Source organism: Callospermophilus lateralis, chromosome 15 (genome assembly GCF_048772815.1).
Source record: "Callospermophilus lateralis isolate mCalLat2 chromosome 15, mCalLat2.hap1, whole genome shotgun sequence".
NCBI classification, from domain to species: Eukaryota; Metazoa; Chordata; class Mammalia; order Rodentia; family Sciuridae; genus Callospermophilus; species Callospermophilus lateralis.
In genome coordinates, this window is record NC_135319.1 from 68,619,991 (window position 1) to 68,641,061 (window position 21,071).

At 38.4% G+C, this 21,071-nt stretch overlaps 1 protein-coding gene across 5 annotated transcripts in view; it reads right to left on the reverse strand.

The window, feature by feature from the left end:
• Positions 1 to 21,071, reverse strand: part of Armh3 (armadillo like helical domain containing 3) — a 171,326-nt gene that overhangs the window by 25,069 nt on the left and 125,186 nt on the right. For all 5 annotated transcript variants that reach the window (XM_076835222.1, XM_076835224.1, XM_076835220.1 and 2 more), the window contains one exon: positions 7,865 to 7,943. In XM_076835222.1, coding sequence (XP_076691337.1) covers positions 7,865 to 7,943 — 79 coding nt within the window. The remainder of the gene's footprint in view (positions 1 to 7,864; positions 7,944 to 21,071) is intronic.

Here is a 21,071-nt window from a genome sequence, read left to right on the forward strand (position 1 = left end):
CAGGCCTCACTTACCTATCCCTCCCTAACAAACAGGATCCTTAACAGAAATCCCATTTGTGGGCTATGAATAGCTTCGTTTTTAGCTGGGTAGGTCATTTCAAGATTGCAACATCCTTCAAACAGGATCACTATGAAAAGTCAAAATACTGTTATGGTACTTAGCAAAAAACATTTCCACAAAGCTTATAAGAGAGATAAAAGTTTGCACAGTGATACTTCTAGCCTGATATTACCACAGATGGCAAACCATGCTTTTGCAACCACATCTTAAACGAGTTTTGAGCCACTTCTTGAGAAGAGGTTGTAGTGGAAATAAAACAAACTTTCCAAAGATCTATTGGAAGAAAAGAGGTGGCTAAAAAACAAACTGAAGAGAGAGGTCCTACTTGAATATGCTTATCTAATAGGAACAAAAAGTCTAAGCAAGAAAGCAAAGACTGCCATCTCCTATAACCTCTTCAAAAGCTGAAAAGTACCTACTGGAATTCCTACTAATTTTAACACTGTTCTTCCTATGTGCTCCCAATGAAATTTCACAGTTGCCTGGAGATCAGAAGTTCATGTGACAGTCATTTCAAAACTCCTACCTAATTGGAGAAAATGCTAACAATGACAGAGATGAATAATAAGCTGACCTCTTCTCCACCAGTGACCTCTGTATTCATCCTGCTTGACAATGAAACATTAATTGTGAGAGTTTTTGCCTCATGAACAAAATGGGCCTACTACTTTTAAAACAATTAAAATCCAGTGTGTTATCTTTTAGATATTGAACCATATATTATCTATTAAGTAAAAATTTAAAAAGAAAAAAGTCACCACGTCCCTTTGGTGTGTAGGAAAAGCTTTACTTCTCACAATGACCTTTCTGAGATATTTGGTTGGAATAAAAAGACTATTCTCTCACTTAGTAAAGTTATCATACTGTGCCAGGATCCTCTTCTCAGGCATTTCTGCCCAGCTGGCAGGTAAACTCTCCAGGCCTGTGTTTGGTACTTTCTGTTCTCAACTGAATGGGCCTGTCTCAATCCAGGACCTTACCCCATCCCCCAGGAATAAGCCTTGTTTTCTCTCTCTGCTTCTTTTTCTGCTTTCCTGGCTTACCACTTCCTTCAGAATATTAGACAGACTCACATTGTCACACATGACTCTGCCTGATAAAATGGCTTTGGGAGTCAGACTGACCAAGGTTCTCATTATTTTAACACTTGCAGCTGTGTGACCCTGGGCAAACTGTTCAGTCTATTTAGTGTCCTCAGCTATAAAATGATAATCACACCTGTCCCAAATAGATGATGTAAGAATTAAGTAAATAAATCATATAAATTTGCATACTTTGTAATTATGAGTTGTTTCATTTATTTGCATTTGTTTCAAATCCAAGATACTTTCTCCCCTAAGGTCCCTGATAGTGCAGCTGACCTTGTCTATGTAAGAAGGGTCAACCTAGCAGCACATAAATCAGCTGACCCTCTTATGTGGACCTTCTCAAGATGCTGACATAAACTAAAGTTGATTAGAAGGATAAGTAGCTCACAGGAAAACATCCCCACCTCTGACATTGTTTCTTTCTTGCTTTAACAAATCTAGGGAACAAACAACTAATGCCATTTTTTTTTTTTCCTGCTAAACAGCTCAATTGAAATTGCCCATTGTGGTGGCACACTCCTGTAATGCCAGCTACTCTGAAGGCTGAAGCAGGTGGATTGCAAGTTTGAGGCCAGCCGGGACAATTTAGTAAGACCCTGTCTCAAAATAAAAAATAAAAAGGCTGGGGATATAGCTTTGTGGTGGAGCACCCTTGGATTCCATTCCCAATACCATGGGAAAAAAAAAAGAAGAAGAAGAAGAAGAAGGAGAAGAAAGAAATGCCAGAATCTAAACAAATACAACAAGGAAGGCAGGGGGCAGGATCTGTCAGTCAACACTTGTGTCATGTGCTCACACTCAATTGGCATTCCCACAACAACAATCACACATGGCTAACAGATAGATAGTTCAGGACCACAGACTGTTGTTGAAAAACGTGATGCCAAGTACAGGAAACTGAGTTACAGTCATCATGGGAGTCTTTAAATCTCTGCCCTCTAGCATATGTCTCTTCTAAGGCAGTCTTACATGATGGTTAGGGCCCTCTTCTAAAATGAGAAAACATAACAGGGGCTCTCAGAGTGGGATGCTCACAGGCCTCAATCCTATTTAAGATCCAAAGTTACCCTGAAGATAATTTTTATAGAGGTGGCTTCAGTGAAAAAAGTGAACTATATTCACTTTCTGCTCAGAAAACCCTGCCACACAGAGTCACAGTCCTTCTCCCAGCTTCCTTAACAACAAGTAGTGTGCTGGAGCTGGCTCACACAGGCTTAGTTTATGAGAACTGACTGTTCATGTGAAAGTCAGCTGGCTTCACATTAGCCATAGTGGTGGGAACACAAATACCCAACATTACCCATCAGCCCCCCTCTCAACACTCACCCTCCCTAGTGGTTGTTAAACATTTACTAACACAACAAGGGCCAACAACTCTAAAGCTGAAGCCTCAGGCTCACTTTTCCTCAAAAAACTTTTTTTTTGTCTCGATGTACAGTGCTGAGGATGAAAACCAGGGCTTCATGCATATTAGGCAAGCACTCTACCACTGAGCTACATCCCTAACTCCCTCATAAGGCTTTAAGCTCTTAGGATTTTCCCCCAAGATCTTTGTGCATTTTTTTCTACAGTAGTGAATGCCACCCAGAACACCTAACAATGTTGTGCTTCACAAACTAGGGTTTTCCTCTTATTGGTATCTCACTCTTCCCTTAGAAAATAAAGTGAGGTTTCATTTAGATCTCCAACACCCAACAGTGATTTGTAATGGCTCTTAGGATCAGGATAAAATAAAAAGATGTAGGAAGATTACTAATAGATGGAAATAAATAATACTTGGCAGCTTTCAACAATATCCTGCATTGTCATAATACTTATGAAGATATGCCCTTTGTTATACAACAGGCCTCCTCTGTATCCAAAGTGCAAATTCTAGTAAGGGAGGAAATTTAAAAGAAACAACGGGAAGTAAAACTCCATCAAAATCCCTAATATAGAAAACTTGGAATCTGGTTGCGCTGTCCTATGGTCCTATGACATTTGGTCGAGGGGGAGGGTACCAGCAGAACATTGTTCTGATCTTCACAAAAAAATTACTAAATTTATACGTAAAAAAGTTTTAGCAATAGCTGGGTTTGGTGGCACATGCCTGTAATCCCAGCTGCTCAGGAGGCTGAGGCAGGAGGATCATGAGTTCAAAGCCAGCTTCAGCAAAAGCATCTCAGTGAGATCCTGTCTCTAAATAAAACACAAAATATGGCTGGGGAAGTGGCTCAGTAGTTCAGGGCTCCCGAGTTCAATCCCTGGTACCACCACCAAAGGAAAAAAAAAAAGTTTTAGCAAGCTCCGGGACTATTGAGTTGAAAGGAAAACTAGCTTCAAGATAGATTTGTACACACTTACAAAGTGAAATACTGGTTGCCAAAGCAGAAAGAGGAACAGGGAAAGGGAGTTATTCAGTGAGTATAGGGTTTCAGTTTTGCAGGATGGAAAAATCCTAGAGAGCTGTGGCACAGCCATGTGTGTGCTGTAAGTCTACTGTACTATACGGTAAAAAACGGTTTAGATGGTAAATTTTGATGTGTAGTGTGTGCGTGTGTGTGTGTGTGTGTGTGTGTGTGTTTAACCACAATTTAAAAAGCAAGCTTGCCTCTTATGTCTCATCACTTGGCTAGCAAGCTAGCAATGAGGTTGGCTCAGGCTAGGCCCTTAATAAATGGAAAAGCAGAAGGAAAGCAGACCTAGGAATGGAAGGAATCAAAGGAGACTCAAAGTTCCTTATGTAGAGAACCACTGATATTGCCATGCATTCCAAATATTCCAATCTTAGCTTAGCTTTATTGTTTTAGGAATCCTTATTCCTTGATGATCAGGTTTGCCTGGCATACCAAGACAAACTAGATAGGGATGGACACTTATCAATGAGCCATATATATAGAGAAAGGAGCTAAATCTTAGTTGAGGGTGGGCAAATGGCCTGAAGGACATTTTTTTCCTTTTTTTTTTTTTTGTGGTTCTGATCTGAGGACTGAACCCAGGGCTTCTCATACAGCTATACCACCAACCCCTGAAGGTCCACTTTTTAAAAGATGTGGTAGAAACAAGCCAAATCCAGTAGGGTATAAACTGAGAGTAGTTTCATAGTTCTTAGAAAAGTTCTTAATCTTTTCTCATAAAGATATGTTAAATATAAGCACAGGTCAAAATGTCCTTACATAGGGCAACATAGGGCAAAAGTTTCAAGACCCCAGATTTGGCAATGATCTTGTGGATATTACACCAAAGTACAGGCAACAAAAGAAAAAAAAAAAAAAACAGACAAGTTGAACTTCCTCGAAAATTTTAAAAATTATTATTCATAATAGCTAGAAAGATGGGCTGGGGATGTAGCTCAGCAGTAAAGTGCTTGCCTACCAATGTGAGGCCCTGGGTTCAATCCCTAAGACTGCAGCAGCAGCTAGGAGCTAGAAGATGGAAACAAGCCATACACAATGTTGCATACCTACAATAAAAGCCACTCAGGAGGCTAAAGCAAGAAGATTACAAATTAGAGGTCAACCTCAGCAATTTAAATCCTATCTTAGGCTGGGATTATAGTTCAGTGGTAGAACACTTGCCTAGCAAGTGTGAGGCACTGGGTTCAATTCTCAGAACGACATAAAAATATAGATATTGTGTCCATCTACAACTAAAAACATTAAAAGGAAGAAAGATTCCATCTCAAAATTGAAAAAATAATGGAAAGGGCTGGGATGTAGTTCAGTGGCAGAATGCCCTAGATTCAATCCCTAATACCTAAATAAATAAATAAATGGTGGAAACAACCTACGTGTCCATCAATGCAATGAATGAATTATTATTCAGTCTTAAAAAAATAAATTCCAATACATGCAACAACACGGAAGAACCTTGAATACACTATGCTACAAGAAATAAGAAGTCACAAAATATATGATTCCACTAAGACACCTAGCATAGTCAAACTGTTTACTGGCAACAGTGGCTACCTGTTGAGGATCATAAAGAATGGTATTTATTATTTGATGACTAAAGAGTTTCAGTACACAAGGATGAGAAAGTTCTAGAGAGACAAATAGTGATGGCTGCACAATGGTGTAAATGTATTTAATGCCACTGAACGTATACTTAAAATTTTACAAATGGTAAATTTCTTGTCGTGTACATTTTAGCACATGTAAAAAAAACAAGTCAAAATGAAAAAGCTTTACAGACAAATAAAATGTCTGCATATACACTATAAAAATGCTTGCAGTTTATTATGCTAGAAAATGCATGACTATTGAGTCATACTAAGGGCATTAACTCATTTAAAAAAAAATTGCACTCCTTGAAGTCAATGAAAACTGACAGAAAACTGTTCTCTCTCTTCTGGATGTTTGAAAAGAAAGCCTAGTGTGAGAGAATGGGCTTTATTTAATCAGTAATAATGTATAGTTTTTGATGTCTTAGAACAGAGGCTAAATGTATCTGGGGTCATCAGGAATCAAGAATAAACAAATCTCTTGCCAGAAGAAAACAGCAAGCTGGGCAGGCATATGTTTTTAAAAAGCCCTATATTGTCTACTAGCTAAGTGCTATAAATTCCAGTTAACACCTATCCATGGTCTTTAGGTTTTATTTTAGGAGTACTTTAGAATCTACTAGGAATAAAATTCTTAATTTTTTTTCTTACTCATTCTGTGGCTAACAGCTGCAGGGCCCTACTACATGCCAAAGCCAGCTCTTTGAAAAGCTGCGAATACTCTTAACATTAAGTGACATTAGCATTAATGTTCATAAGTGAAGGGAGAGAAGTGCTCCAATAATGTTGGAGATAAGCAAGGCAGTCAAATAACTCTAATCTGATAGTGCTGAGAATAAAAACAAGTACACTATAATGCTGTCTGTCATTTAGCACTCTTCAAAGACAGTTAGGGAACAGAAGCAACAGCTATTTTAAGGGTAGTTTTGAAAAGGGTCCCAGAATAGTGTCACCCTCCCTGCCCCAAACCCCAAGTGAAAAGGAATGTTAAAGGGAGGTTTACCTAAGTATACAAAAACTCCATGACAGAAAGAACTATACTTATTCACTGTTGATCCCTACTACCCAGCACCATATCTTGTATTACAGCAGGCAAGTAATTATTAGTTGATTTACTTTCCCATTCTTTTATAGGTCCTCTTCCTCTCCACAGGACTCACTTCATCTCTGGCTCATGGACTCTTTTTGAGAGGCACTTTCATCACTTCATTTAACTTTGAAAGAAGTTGGAGGAGGGTGAGGACATGTGCTTGCTAATCATCCTTTTCCAGATTGTCTCATGCACCAGAATGAGCTTTTATTATTGGTCTGTGGCTGCTTCTGCTGGAGAAAGATTTCAGCCTGACCTTCCCAAGCTGCTAGGGATGAATGCTGCACATGGCTGACAGTGAAAATGTGTCTTCCTATTTTTTAAAAAAGCTTTTAGGCTAACCAGAGCCCACTGATGTAGGAAAGTCATCCCTTTTCTCACTGTTCAGAATTCAAGGTGTTGCATTCTTCTGCATAAAAATGACATAGAAACTGACACAAATGGGTCCAAGAGAAAAAGATAGCAGCATCAGGAAGCACCTCACAGAGAGCCCAGCATCAAAGAATAGGACTCCGGACTGCTCTATAGGCAGAAAGGAAAAAAATAAAAAATAAAAGCCATTTATAACAGAGTTTTAAATGTGAGGATGGATTCGCACAGCTGGCCTCACAAAAGAGAACAAATATGTCAAAGGGAACAACTGACAGACTAATAGAGTCCTATCCATCTGGCTGAGGAAAGAAGCACTGGGGAATACTGAGAAGCCTGTCTGTTAGGAAAAAGCTTGCCTCGTGCTTCATTGGGTGAACTGAATAGCTTTTAGGAACACTGAACACATAGTCATACCATAGCTGCTGGCTGGTCCTGTCAGGAAGAAGCTCAGAAAAGGGGTACAATGATGCATTGGCAAGCAAGGGAGAAAGGAGCATATGTGGTCTTCTTATTGGCTTGGAATCCATACCCTGGCCCTTCCAACTTGGGAGGAGGATGAGAAGAAAGGAAGGGGAATCATGTAAAGAAGATATCTTATTTTCTGCTTTTAAAAATGGACTCAAGTGTCTCAGAATGAAACATCAGGTTCAACCCTATGCCATGCTAATGCCCCATCTGTACTTTTATATAATGTAGAGCTGAGTGCAGGCACTTTGGGAGAAGGGGAAATCAGGCCAGATTCAAGCAAAGCAAAAAACAAGCTCTCTGCATTTCCATCTCAGTCCATACCATAAAAAAGCCTGCTCAGAAAATAATTGCTCAAGGCAAAGGGAACTCAATTACTAAGGAAAATCTGTCCCAAAAAGGGCTCATGTTTTAACGAGCCAAAAAGCTTCAAATTAAGCTGAACTAAGGGTTTTTCTAATTGGCAGTTTTATACATTTCTAAGATCTCGTTTCTTACTTTCAAAAATCAAAAATGACTCTAAGATTTTAAAAAGTAATGATTTATCACCCACTCTAAAACAATAATTCACCAAATTTTCAACTATATTTCTCCTATGTAATTAAACAAACCGTGCAGATGGCACAAATGCAGAAGATATTACTTGCTATTTTAAGTACTATCAAGCAATCCTGTACTAATTCCTCTCAAACGGCCTGGCTCTTGCCATTCCCGTTCAGTCACAGAATCACCTGCCACCAGAGAGAAGGCAACTGATTGATCCTAGCCACCAACTAGGTCACTCTGAGAAGAGTAATGGCTTACCTGCTCCTCTGACAGTTGGGATATGTGATTCACAGCAGCATAGGACTCAATTTTGGGGTTAAAGTGGTTGATGATGGCTCTGAAACAAAGAATTAAAATTAATATAGTACCAGATGGAAGAAGAGGATAAACTGGTTAAAAACAAGGATTGAGTACCCTCTGGCTTAGAGTACTAGATCATGGGAGTGATTGTCAGAAGGTAATTGTCTTCTTACTAATCATGAGATTACAAATGGAAGTGAATTAACAATTCTGAATAGGAAGAGTTTAATAATTTATAAGAGGACAGAATCAAGCATCTCCGCTATGCAAATGAAGCAGAAAAATCTACAACCAAACAAGCTAAACAAAGAAAAACCATGTGAGTCCTTCAGATAAGAAACAGGACCAAGGGTGCTGGCTGCCAGAGGGCCCTTATGTTTCAATCAAAAAGGGAAGTTGTGAGGGGAGTGAAAGAAGGGGTGGGGCAGTGGGGATGGGAAGGACAGTGGAATGAGACAATACATTATTACCCCATATACATGTATGATTACACTACTGGAGTGATCTGCACCATGTACAGCCAGAGGAATGAGAAGTATGCTCCATTTGTGTACAATATGTCAAAACGCATTCCACTGTAAAATAAATACATAATAAACCTTTTCTCTTTACCAAAAAAAAAAAAAAAGGAAAGGAAAGAAAAGAAAAGAAAGGGAAGTTGTTTTTCTCAGCTCTGACTTGGGAGAACAAGACTCTGAGAATGTTGGTTCAATACATAGGCTAAATACAATTTCTCAAGAAACTCACCTTCATCAAGGCTACAAATAATGTTCACACTTTTTAGTGTATAGTTTTAATCTCTGTTTTCCACCCCCTTGGTCATTACTAGGGATTGAACCCAAGGTGTTCCACCACTGAAGTACATTCACAGTCCTTTTTATCTATCTATCTATCTATCTATCTATCTATCTATCTATCTATTTTTTTAGTTGTAGATGGCCACAATCTCTTTATTTATTTATTTATTTTATTAGTATTATTATTATTTTTTACATTGTAAGGACAGAGCATTATGTGACTTGGCTGAATTTCAAGGTGATCTTTCCATCTTTTTTTTTTAAAGAGAGAGAGAGAGGTAGAATTTTAATATTTATTTTTTAGTTATCAGCGGGCACAACATCTTTGTATGTGGTGCTGAGGATCGAACCCGGGCCGCACGCATTCCAGGCGAGCACGCTACAGCTTGAGCCACATCCCCAGCCCCTATTTATTTATTTTTATGTGGTGCTGAGAATTGAACCCAGGTCCTCACAGGCGCGAGGCAAGTGCTCTACCACTGAACTACAACCCCAGCCCAAGTCCTTTTTATTTTTATTTTTTTTAATATTTATTTTTTAGTTGTAGTTGGACACAAAGGTATTGTACCTTTATTATTATTTTTTTAATTTTTTTACCATACGATTTATTTTTAATTTTTAGTCATACATGACAGCAGAATGTATTCTGACATATAATACATACATGGAATGTACATACATCCATCATATTGTCTATTCTATTCTGCTGCCCTTCCTATCCCTCCCCTCCTCTCCCATCCTTTCTCTTTATCCAATCAATTATTATTTTTAATTATATTTTTAGGTGGTGCTGAGGATCGAACCCAGGGCCTCACACGTGCTAGGCTAGCACTCTACCGCTGAGCCACAACCCCAGCCCCCCTTTTTATTTTTTATATTGAGATGTGGTCTCATTAAATTTTTGAGGCTGGCTTCAAATCTGTGATTCTCATTGCCTTAGATTCCAGAGTAGTCAGGATTAGAGGCGTGCACTATTGCATTCAGTTCAACCCCAAATTTTAATCCCAACCATTCAACCCAAAATCTGAGTTATCATTTTTCAAACACTCCTGCTGCATCACTCCCTAGCTTCCAAGGTTACCAAGTCTTATCAGCCCCACCTCAAAAATGTCTAAAATCTGAAATAAATATATTTCCCTGAAACCAATATCTTGGGATACATTCTTGTCATTTCTAGCCAGGTACAGCAGAAAGAATATTGGGTTTTAAATCAAGGTTTCACAGGAATTCATACTGATATAAATAAATGATTAAGAAAATGGGTAAAAGAACCAAGTCTTTCTCTCTCTCTCAATCTCTGTACTGGGGATTGAGCACAAGGCCTTGCAAATGCTAGGCAAACACTCTACCTCTGAGCTACGTCCCCAACCCAAACCAAATCCTTTTAATATAATAATTCAAGTAACATGTGTAGATATTCTCTCCTATAGGAGGTAAAGTTTAAATTCCACCCTTAAGGAAGAGCTAGATTTAGTGCCTTATTTAGGATAGCAAAAGGACAAAACAGTAATTTTACAGTAAAGAAACCTAGCAAATGCTAATTTAATCAAATGATAAAGGTTAACATCACCAGTGATATCATGGGAATTTCACGTAACCCCTATTGTAATATCATGAGAAGGGCACTTCACCTCTGTTGTTTTCTTCCAAAAGCTATAACCCTAATCTAAACGTAAGAAAAATATCAGACAAATCCAGGCAGGGGACATTCCATAGCATCTCAGTCCTCCTTAAGATTGTGAATGTCATGAAAAATAAGACTTGAGAAATTGTCACAGACTAGAGGACACTGGGGAGATACAACAACTAAATATAGCATGGTACCCTGGACTGGATCCTGTACATAGAAATAGAATATTAATAAATAAACTGGTGAAGTCTAAGTAAAATACAGAGTTTTAGTTAACAGTGATGGAACAATGCAGTTTCTTTTGTTGATAGATGTACTATGTTAATGTAAGATGAGTAAAAGTAGGCTGAGGGTACATAGGAACTCTGTATACTATCTTCGCACTTTACTCATTATATTTTATTTTGCATGCTCACAAATTGCGGGAATGTTTTTAACAAAAAATGTAGTAAAACACTCATGAAATAGATGTGTGGTATTTTTAAAAATTTTAAAAATAAAGTACATGAAGTATAGTATCAATTTCTTTTTTTTATAAATCTAAAATTTTTCCAAAAGAAAAAGTTTATTAAAATGTGTGTGCATGCCAGTGGCACACATCCCAGCAGCTATGGAGGCTGAGACAGGAGGATTGAGAGTTCAAAGTCAGCCTCAGCAACAGCGAGGCGTGAAGCAACTAAGTGAGACTCTGTCTCTAAATAAAATACAAAATAGGGCTGGGGATGTGGCTCAGTAGTCCTGAGTTCAATCCCTGGTACCCTCCTCCATCAAAAAAAAAAAAAAAAAAAAGTGTGTGCATCAGAGAGCATGACAGAAATCAATATTTCCTTTTAATATGATATCCATTGATAGTAAAAAAAATTATAGACCCCATTTTATCTAATGCAAGTGATAACAGTAATAAGGCAGAAGCTTAAAAAATATCATTGCTTGTTATTTTATTTTATTTTCACAATAAGACATGGTCTTATTATGTTGCCTGGGCTGGTCTTGAACTCCTGGGAAATCCTTCCATCTCAACCTCCCAAGTAGCTGGGACTATAGGTGTGCACCACCATGCCTAAAAAAATCATAATTTGGCTGGCTGACCATTTGTTATTCTGATTCTTGGCAAATCATGTATCTCACCAAAGGAAAAAGTGGTCACAATCACACTTAACATAGTACCTGGGAATAGTACATTATAGGCATATAATAAAGGTATGCTGAAAAAAGCTGGGAGCAATGAATGGTACACTCCTATAATCCCAGCTACTTCGAGTTCAAGGCCAGCCTGTACAATTCAGCAAAACCCTGTCCCAAAATAAAAAATAAAAAGGGCTGAGGATATAGCTCAGTGGCAGAGCATCAAGGTTCAATTGAAACCTAAAAAAGTATTGGGGGGAAAAAAAAGTTTGCTGAAAGAATGACTAAACCTTGAGAGGGTTCTTACAATATTTATATGATATATAAAATAAATATATAACATTTATGTAACTGTATATACTATAATAAAAACCTGGAAAAGCAATGTCAAATGTTTGGCACACAGCTGGTGCTCAATAAATATTCAATGAGTGAATAAATCAAACAGGATAGAAATGGGTCAGGAGAAGAGTTCTGAAAACTAATTTTTCTAGAGAATAACAAGAGGAGCAGACATAATATCTGTCTGTTAAGACTGAGGCTGGGGGTGCTGGGGTTGTGGTAGAGCACTTGCCTCACATGTGCGAGGCACTGGGTTGGATCCTTTAGCATCACATAAAAAAATGAATAAAATAAAGATATTGTGTCCATCTACAACTAAAAAAATATTAGGAAAAAAAAAGATTGAGGCTTGGGGGCTGGGGCTGTAGCTCAGTGGCAGAGTGCTTGCCTAGCACGAGTGAACATTGGGTTCGATCCTCAGCACCATATATTTGTTATTATAAAAATAAACAAATAAAATAAAGGCATTCTGTTCATCTACAGCTACAAAAAATATTTTTAAAAAAGAAAAGAAAAAAGATTGAAGCTTGGTGTAAATCCAAGGTGGAAAAGAATTTTGTAACCAAACATTTTGTCAAATATGTTTTTCACTCAGAGAAACACTCAGAGGGTGAAGTTTGAGTTTACTGTCAGGGATGACCACAGCCTAGAAGCAAATGAACTTGATTGATGCTTCAAAATAAAAAGTGATCTATTTGGACTTCGTTGAGTTTAAAAGATTTTATGTGGCAAAAACTCATCAAGAAAGTGAAAAGAGAACCTACAGAATAGGAGAAAATATTTGCAAGTCCATTATTTGATAAGGAATTTAAAGCCAGTGTATATATAAAGAATTCCTACAATTCAACAATAAAAAGGAAAGTAACCTAATTATTTAAAGGAGCAAAAGATTTGATATATGTGAAAATACGCTCAATAACATTAGTCATTAAGGATTTTTAAAGCAAATCAAAACCATAAGATAGCCAGGCATAAGGCCATTGCAAATCTGCCCCAGAGGCAGAGGTGGAGGCAGAAGGATCTTGAGTTCAAAGCTAGCCTCAGCAATTTAGCTAGGTGTTAAGCAACTGAGACTCTGTCTCAAAATAAAATACTAAAATAGGGATGGGGATATGGCTCAGTGGTTGAGTACCCCTGGGTTCAATCCCTGGTCCTGAAAAAACAAACAAACAAACACCAAAACCCATAAGATACCATTTCATACCCACTAGGACACTAGCATAGTGATAATAAAAAAAAAATAGTAGGTATTAGCAAGGATTTGGAGAAATTAGCATCTCCTATATGATTGGTGGAATTTTAAAATGACACAGCTTCTTTGGAAAGTGGCTCAGCAGTTCCACAAATGTTAAACCGAGTTATCACATGACCTAGTCCATCCCTAGGAATATATCCAAAAGAATAAAAATATATGTCCACACATAAAACTTGTACATAAATGTTCAAAGTATCATTATTCCTAATAGCCAAAATATAGAAACAACCCAAATGTCCATCAACTGAGGAGCAGATCAACAACAATGTTATAGAAAAAATAAAAAGAAGGGGGACTAGGGGTGTAACTCAGTGGTAAAATACTTGCCTCACATACAACAGGAAGCCCTGGGAGGAAGAGGAAGAGGAAGAGGAGGAAGGAGGAGGAGGAGGAAAAAGAGGAAGAAGAGGAGGAGGAGGAGGGGGAGGAGGAGGAGGGGGAGGAGGAGGAGGAGGAGGAGGAGGAGGAGAAGGAGGAAGAGGAAGAAGAGGAGGAGAAAGATGAAGAGAAGGAAGAGGAAGAAGAAGAAGAGGAGGAAAAGGAAGAAGAGGAAGATAAAGGAGGAGGAGGAAGAGAAGGAAGATGAAGAGGAAGAAGAAGAAGAGGAGGAAGAGGAGGAAGAAGAAGAGAAAGGAGGAGGAAGATGAAGAGGATGAGGAGGAAGATGAAGAGGAAGAGGAAGAAGAAGAGGAAGAGGAAGAAAAAGAGGGGGCTGGGGATGTGGCTCAAGCGGTAGCGAGCTCGCCTGGCCTGCGTGCAGCCGGGGTTCGATCCTCAGCACCACATACAAACAAAGATGTTGTGTCGGCCGAAAACTAAAAATAAATATTAAAAAAAATTCTCTCTCTCTCTCTTAAAAAAAAAAAAAAGAAGAGGAGGAAGAGGAAGAAGAGGAGGAGGAGGAGGAAAACCCCCTATAAAATATGGTGTGGGTAAAAAGGAATGAAATACTAAAACATGCATAAATCCTGAAACCATGAAAAGAAGCCAGATATATACATGGAACTTACAGATCCTAGGGTAATATAATCACCAAGGGAACTTCTTTTTAAAATTTAAATTAAAAAACTGGGGGTATATGGGGAATATAACCCAAGGGTACTCTACCACTGAGTTACACCCCAGTCTCTCTTTATTTTGAGATGGGCGGTCACTAAGCTGCTGAGGCTGGCCTTGAAATTGTAACTTTATGCCTTAGCTCCTGAGTCACTGGGAGTACAGGAATGTGCTACCATGCCAGTGCCAAATGCTGAACTTTTTTTTTTTTTTTTTTTTTTTTTTTTTTTGTGGTGCTGAAGATTGAACCCAAGGCTTTGTACATGTGAGGCAAGCACTCTACCAACTAAGCTATATCGTCAGCCCTGAACTTTTAATTTAAGGAAATTTCCCCCAGTTCTCAGAGTGGGGGGAAAAAAGCTCAGCATGTGCAAAAGATGTCAAGTTTTGGTTCTTGGAATAGAACGCTGGGGGTAAACTTAGTGGGAAGAAAAAAAATGAAGGAGGAAGAAAGGAAGAAAGGAAGATTGGTTCTAATTATTCTCAACACCTTTGACTTCTTTTTTTTTTTTTAAACATGAGGTGTCACTATATTGTCTAGGCATGTACCACCACACCTGGCTAGCTTCCTTGTTTTTTGTTTTTTTTTTGTTTTTGTTTTTTTTAAAGCAGTCATTGGTGCTGTCCACATTATTCAGAAAGCCAACCATCCAGTATTAGGAAGAGAACTTAAAAATACAAATAACAAGGCCCAAAGAAAAGCTCAAGTGGGGCTGGGACTATAGCTCAGCAGTAGAGTGCTTGCCTAGCACATGTGAGGCCCTGGGTTCAATCTTCATCACCACATACAAAGGAATAAATAGAATAAATGTATTTTAAAAACAAAAAGAAAAAAAAAAAAACAAAAAGAAAGGCCCAAGGAAAATACTGAAGTAGAACTTAATGGGAAACAGAATATAAATTCTAGCCAAATCTCCAGCTTTCCTGAACCTGGGACTAAAAGCTCCATGAGATCAGGGACCAAGTTTATTTTGCTCACCAATATATTCTTAGGTCTTCAGCAAAATGCTTGGCACATTGGGAGATTCAATTTTGAAGGAAGGATAAACAAAAGTCTATAAAGGTTTCTGTCTAGTCTTATAATTAAGCTTTTGCTTCTGAAGATCCATGATCATCAGCTAGTCTCCCACACTAAGAAAACAACAATAATATTTTATCCTCATCCTAGGAGATAAGGTGGTTCAGAAGTGAACAACAATGCTCCAAAGAAGGAACAAAACTGTCCCTGAAGACAGTAGGTTTTTTCTTCTTCTTTTTTTAAAGTCATATGTCATACCAGGGGGCTAAAGGAAAGCTTTCTGGTTCTTTTTATTTTTTTAGTAATCTAATGTCTTCTAAAAATAAACCTTGGCTTTTATTTATTTGTTATTTGGGGGTAGAAAGGATGAGGTAAGAAATAAAAGAGTGTATTATGTACTGGTACTGGACCTCCTAATCCTAATGCTACTGAATTAGAAAGTCCCACAGGGAAAGGGACAATGTCATAGTAAAGGGAAATTGCTAAAACCAGCCACAGTGAAGGATGCTCTGAGCCCAAAGCATCTTTAAGGGCAGGAATCTGGGCCACCTTCCAATGCTAATGTCAACTTCTGACTGCTGAAGACAGGGGTCACTTATACAAACTGAAATAAAATGAAGTGGACAGATGGACTAGCAAGACTGAGTAGCAAACTAGCTGGAGATTTCTTGGTCCATTTTTAACTTATTCTCTTGACTCATGATTCTGCAAAACACTTCTCTTTTCCCAAGTGCTGGGCAGTTGATAGCTGAGGCAGGGATGTTCCACTTGATCAAGGGGTGTATGTGTGTGTGTGTGTGTGTATGTAACCTTTAAAATGTAAGCAGTAGAGCTTAAGAGAAAAGTGAAGATTTAAAATGTAAGCAATAGAGCTTAAAAGTGAAGATTCTTCCTCATAACCAATATACATCTATAGCAAATCTTCCAAAGATGCAATTTTTCATGATCTGAGTGATATCTTATGGACAGAGGCATCTAAAGGTCTTTAATGAAACAATAAATAAATAAGAGTTTCATCTGGAAAACCAGAGCATAGTGACTGTTACATTCATGAGATATCTGAAGGAGGCAGTCTATAAAGTCTGCTATGTAAATTCTTTAGGCAGAAGTGGGGGAAAAGGTAAAGTTTGTTTATAGAAAGAAAGTTTCTAGTAGTTCTCATTTCAAGGAAGAAGGAAATATGACTGGTATAGTCATCATGGCATAAACTGGCAAGATAAAATCTTAGAACATTTCACCCTAAACTTATTCCTTGAAGGCCACCAGAATTACATTAAAGAATCTGATTAGGCCTGGTAAAAAGTTCGGGTCTTTTTTTAAATTTTTTTGACATTTTATTTTTTAGTTGTAGTTGGACACAATACCTTTATTTATTTATTTTTATGTGGTGCTGAGGATTGAACCCAGGACCTCTCATGTGCTAGAAGAGTGCTCTATTGCTGAGCCACAACCCCAGCCCAAAGTCTGGGTCTTAAGTTCTAACCTCATGAGAATCTATTATTCTCAAATGGGTGTTAAACATGTTAAGTTGGATTTTTTTTTTCCTTTTTGTTTTTTGTAGTACTCATGATTGAACCCAGGGTCACTCTACCACTGAGCTAAATCACCATTCCTTTTCATATTATGAGACAGGGTCTTGATAAGTTGCTGAGACTAGCCTCAAAATTAGAATCCTGAGGGCATATGCCTGTATTCCCAGTGGCTCAGGAGGCTGAGACAGGAGGATCGAGAGTTCAAAGCCAGCCTTAGCAACAGTGAGGCACGAAGCAACTCAGTGAGACCCTGTCTCTAAATAAAATACAAAATAGGGCTGGGGACAGGAGGGGAGGGGAGAGGAGAAGGTCGAGTGCCACTGAATTCAACCCCCATACCCCGCACCCCCCTACACACACAAAAAAAGGAATCCTGCCTCAGACTCCTGAGTAGCTGGGATTCCAGATGCCCAGCCTAAGATGTCTTGGTTTTGTTTACCAAATTTTCTTCACATAGAATGCTATTTCTCTTCACCACTAAAAAGCCTAAGACTTACTTTTCCTTGAAGGTCCAGTTAAAATACTATTGCTTTCACGAACTGTAACATTTTTTTTGCATGTATAATAGGAAAAGCAAGGAAATAGGTAAAATCCCGATCCTTCCCTTTCTAGCTATATGGCTTTGGGCAAAAGACTAACCTCTTTCCGAGTACCAGTTTCTTTATCTGTTGCATTTCCTCTCTAAAACTTTCCTCTTTGTTTTCCTACATACTATCTAATTTGCCCTAAAAATAATGTTTTTTGGGGGGGCACCAGGGATTGAACTCAGGGGTACTTGTCCACTGAGCCAAATTCCCAGACTTATTTTGTATTTTTATTAGATACAGGGTCTCAATGAGTTGCTTAGCACCTGGCTTTTGCTGAGACTGACTTTGAACTTGTGATTCTCCTGTCTCAGCCTCCCTAGCCACTGTGATTAGAGGCGTGTGCCACCACACCTGGCCTAAAGGAACTTCTTTAAAGCAACTTTTTCTTTTTCTTTCTTTTTTTTTGATACTTATTTTTTAGTTTTAGGTGGATACAATATATTTATTTTATTTTTATGTGGTGCTGAGAATCGAACCCAGTGCCTCACACATGCCAGGCGAGTATGCTACCACTTGAGCCACATGCCCAGCCCCAACTTTTTCTTTTTTTAGACAATTTCAGTAATATACTACATAATACACTACAGAGTATATTCTCAGGTATCTGGGGATTAAAGACAAAAAACTATCATAATCATAATTGTTTTTATTGAAGGGGAAACCTTCAAACATACTGGCTTCTGAGAAGGGGTAAAGGTATGACTGAGTGGTATGTGGCAGTGGTGTAATGTCATCTGAGGTTGCATTATTTAATTTTACACTAACATTTCTTTTCATCTTCAGAACTGCTTCACATACTCCCATTTCACACAGTAGTAAAGCTTTCTTCCTCATGGAGCTAATGAATCTTCAGCCCAACCAATTCAAAAAACAAAAAAAGCAATTTCCCTTGATGTCTGTTAACAGCAGTGCATTACAAGCCTCAGAGACTGTGCTGATTAACATTTAACAAAATAAAACCTCAAATAAGAATTCATTCTAACCTTTTCACTTTGAAACTATCTATTCAAAACTTTATCAACTAGCAGGACAGGGCAGTACACGTCTGTAATCCTAGTACTGGAGATTGAGGCAGGAGGATCACAAATTCAAGGTCAGTTTTAGCAATTTAGCAAGATCCTAAAAAACTTAGAACTTAAGGAAGGGAGGGAAGGAAGGAACAGAGGGAGGGAGGGAAGGAACAGAGGGAGGGAGGGAGGGAGGGAAGGAGGGGATGAGAGGGGAGGGGAGAGGAGAAGGAAAGAAAAGAAAGAAAAACAGACAAGAGATGTAGCTCAGTGGTAGAGCAACCCTGGATTCAATCCCCAGTACAAAAACAAACAAACAAAAAAAACTGACCTGTTAGGGTGTTCCTCTAATTTATTCCATAAGTCCTAGGTCTCAACCCTTTCGTGCCAATTAAAATTCCCTTTATTATACTACTATTCCTGTAGCCATTCTTTTCAGGACCAAAGACACAAAAATGGAACCTTATTATAGGGGGGCATTTTGACAACCACCCAGAAGGGTGAGCAACTTACTACTAGCCGGTGTATCCTAGTTGCTTGCTTTACTCAATGATACAATTTTGTAAACTGGCTTAAGAAAATACTAAAGAAAATTTGATTCATTTGTGCATAACTTTTTTGGTTGAAGGGAATGAAACAAAAATGTAGATCACTAACTATATCTTAAGAGCCTTGGTATTTTAACACAGAAATGATTTGAGTTAGTGTTCCCTTTGATTTCTAGGAGAAAAACACATGTCACACCTGATTAGTTATTCACCTACTCGACTACATTTTCATAAAGGCTCTGCATTAGATGGATAAAGGTTCATAATTCATTCAATTGGAGAGGAATAGGAGAGGGTTACAGTGTATGAAATGTATAAGAACATGGCCTGAGAAGAAGCTGACTCCTCTTCTGAACCTGTGTGCATGAATATGTATTTTGGCAATATGGGATTCCTACCTTGATGCCTGATTCTGCCCAATGTAGGTTTCTATCTCATCACCTACTGAAAATTAAGCAATTGGTGACAGTTACTTTACTTGAAAAAAAAACTAATGCCTTTTTTTTTTTTTCCTATTGTTTTGAGAAACTGTCTTACTATGTTACCTAGACTGGTTTTAACCTTCTGGACTCCAGTGATTCTCCCACTCAGCCTTCCCAGTAGCTGGGACTACAGGTGCATACCATCACACTTCCCTAAAAATAAGCTAATTTCTAGTTACTGTGGGCCAAATCATAGATTCGAGCCAAGTAAAATGCCAAGAGTTTTGCACTTTGGTTAAATTAACCTTCCCTGAACTGCCACAAGAGAGGAATAGAATTTCTTCCTCGTTTAGGACACCAGTCTGACATTTTTTCAGCCCAACAAATGTAAAGGGAGAATGGACCACAGGAATTGAAAGAACCACAAAAAGTGATTGGGGCACACCTGTAATCCCAGCTACTCAGGAGACTGGGGCAGGAAACCACAAGTTCAAGACCAGCCTGGACTACTTAGGGAGATCCTGTCTCAAAATAAAATTTAAACAAATGCCTGAAGATTAGCTCAGTGGTCGAGCAAGTACTTCAAGTAGCATGCAGTAAGCCCTGGGTTCAATTCCTAGTACCAGAAAAATAAAGAAAGAACCACAAAAATAAATGAACCAGCTACATTCCATAAAAGGCATGACTTAATGTATCCCCCTTGATATGTCTGCTTTTTATTAAATATTTCTCTCAGTGAATGAACAGAAGCTCCAAAACTTTCCTAAAGACACAAATCCATAAGATTACCTACCCATGCACAGATTCCATTACTGTGTGCTTCAGATTCCCTTTTCCCTGTCTATAGTGGAGGTCAGAAATTGCTGATAGAGTTCCTGGGACTACAAAATGAAAACTTTTGGCATTTGTTTGGCCCAGGGTTTTGTATCTCCAGAAGCAAGGTCCCTCTACACTCTCAGAAACACCTAGAGAATATAAAGGAATAAAAGAGGTCATGTGAAAAAATGGTACTAGATTTTTCTGCCCCTCTTCAGGACACAAGAAAATCCTAATGCATACCTAGGAAGAATTCTAAAGCGGTGGAGATCTGCTTGAAATCTCAAGAAGTAATCTAATCTTAATTAATGAGAAACATTTCAATATCTTGAATATGACTTGAAACTTCATGAGAGTCTGGTGCAGTGGCACATGCCTTTAATCCCAGTGGCTTGGGAGGCTGAGGTAGGAGGATCACGAGTTCAAAGCCAGTCTCAGCAGAAGCTAGGTGCTAAGCAACTCAGTGAGACCCTGTCTCTAAATAAAATATAAAAAAAAATAGGGCTGGAGATGTGGCTCAGTGGTCAAGTGCTCCTGAGTTCAATCCCTGATACCAAAAAAACTGGCATGAGAAAAACTGGGAATATTTTAAGTACATCTCATTCTCATTAGCCCAATTAATCAATTTATTTACATTTAAGATAAACATTTAAAATGTTTTATCATTTACGATTAAGTATAGGAAGGATAGAAGGGCAAAACTTCTTTTTCTATCAATTCAAAAACTGAGGCAAATTTTTAGTGGATCACACACTAGACTGGGAAGGAAGGGAAATATTCTTTAGATCCCATAATCCCATACCAGCCAGATAAAAAGGCATACGGATCCCACACACACTAAATTAGTAGAACCACACATATTCTTCAGTGGTGGAGAAGAAGAGATAAGGATCTTGGGTGCACAAAAGGTGGCTGCCAAGAGTTCTGAGTGGTCCAGTATGGGAAATACAGATCCCATACGAAACAGGAATGGCCCTGATGTTCATGCACAGGAGAGAAAGGCCATATGGATCATGTACTGCTTTTCAAG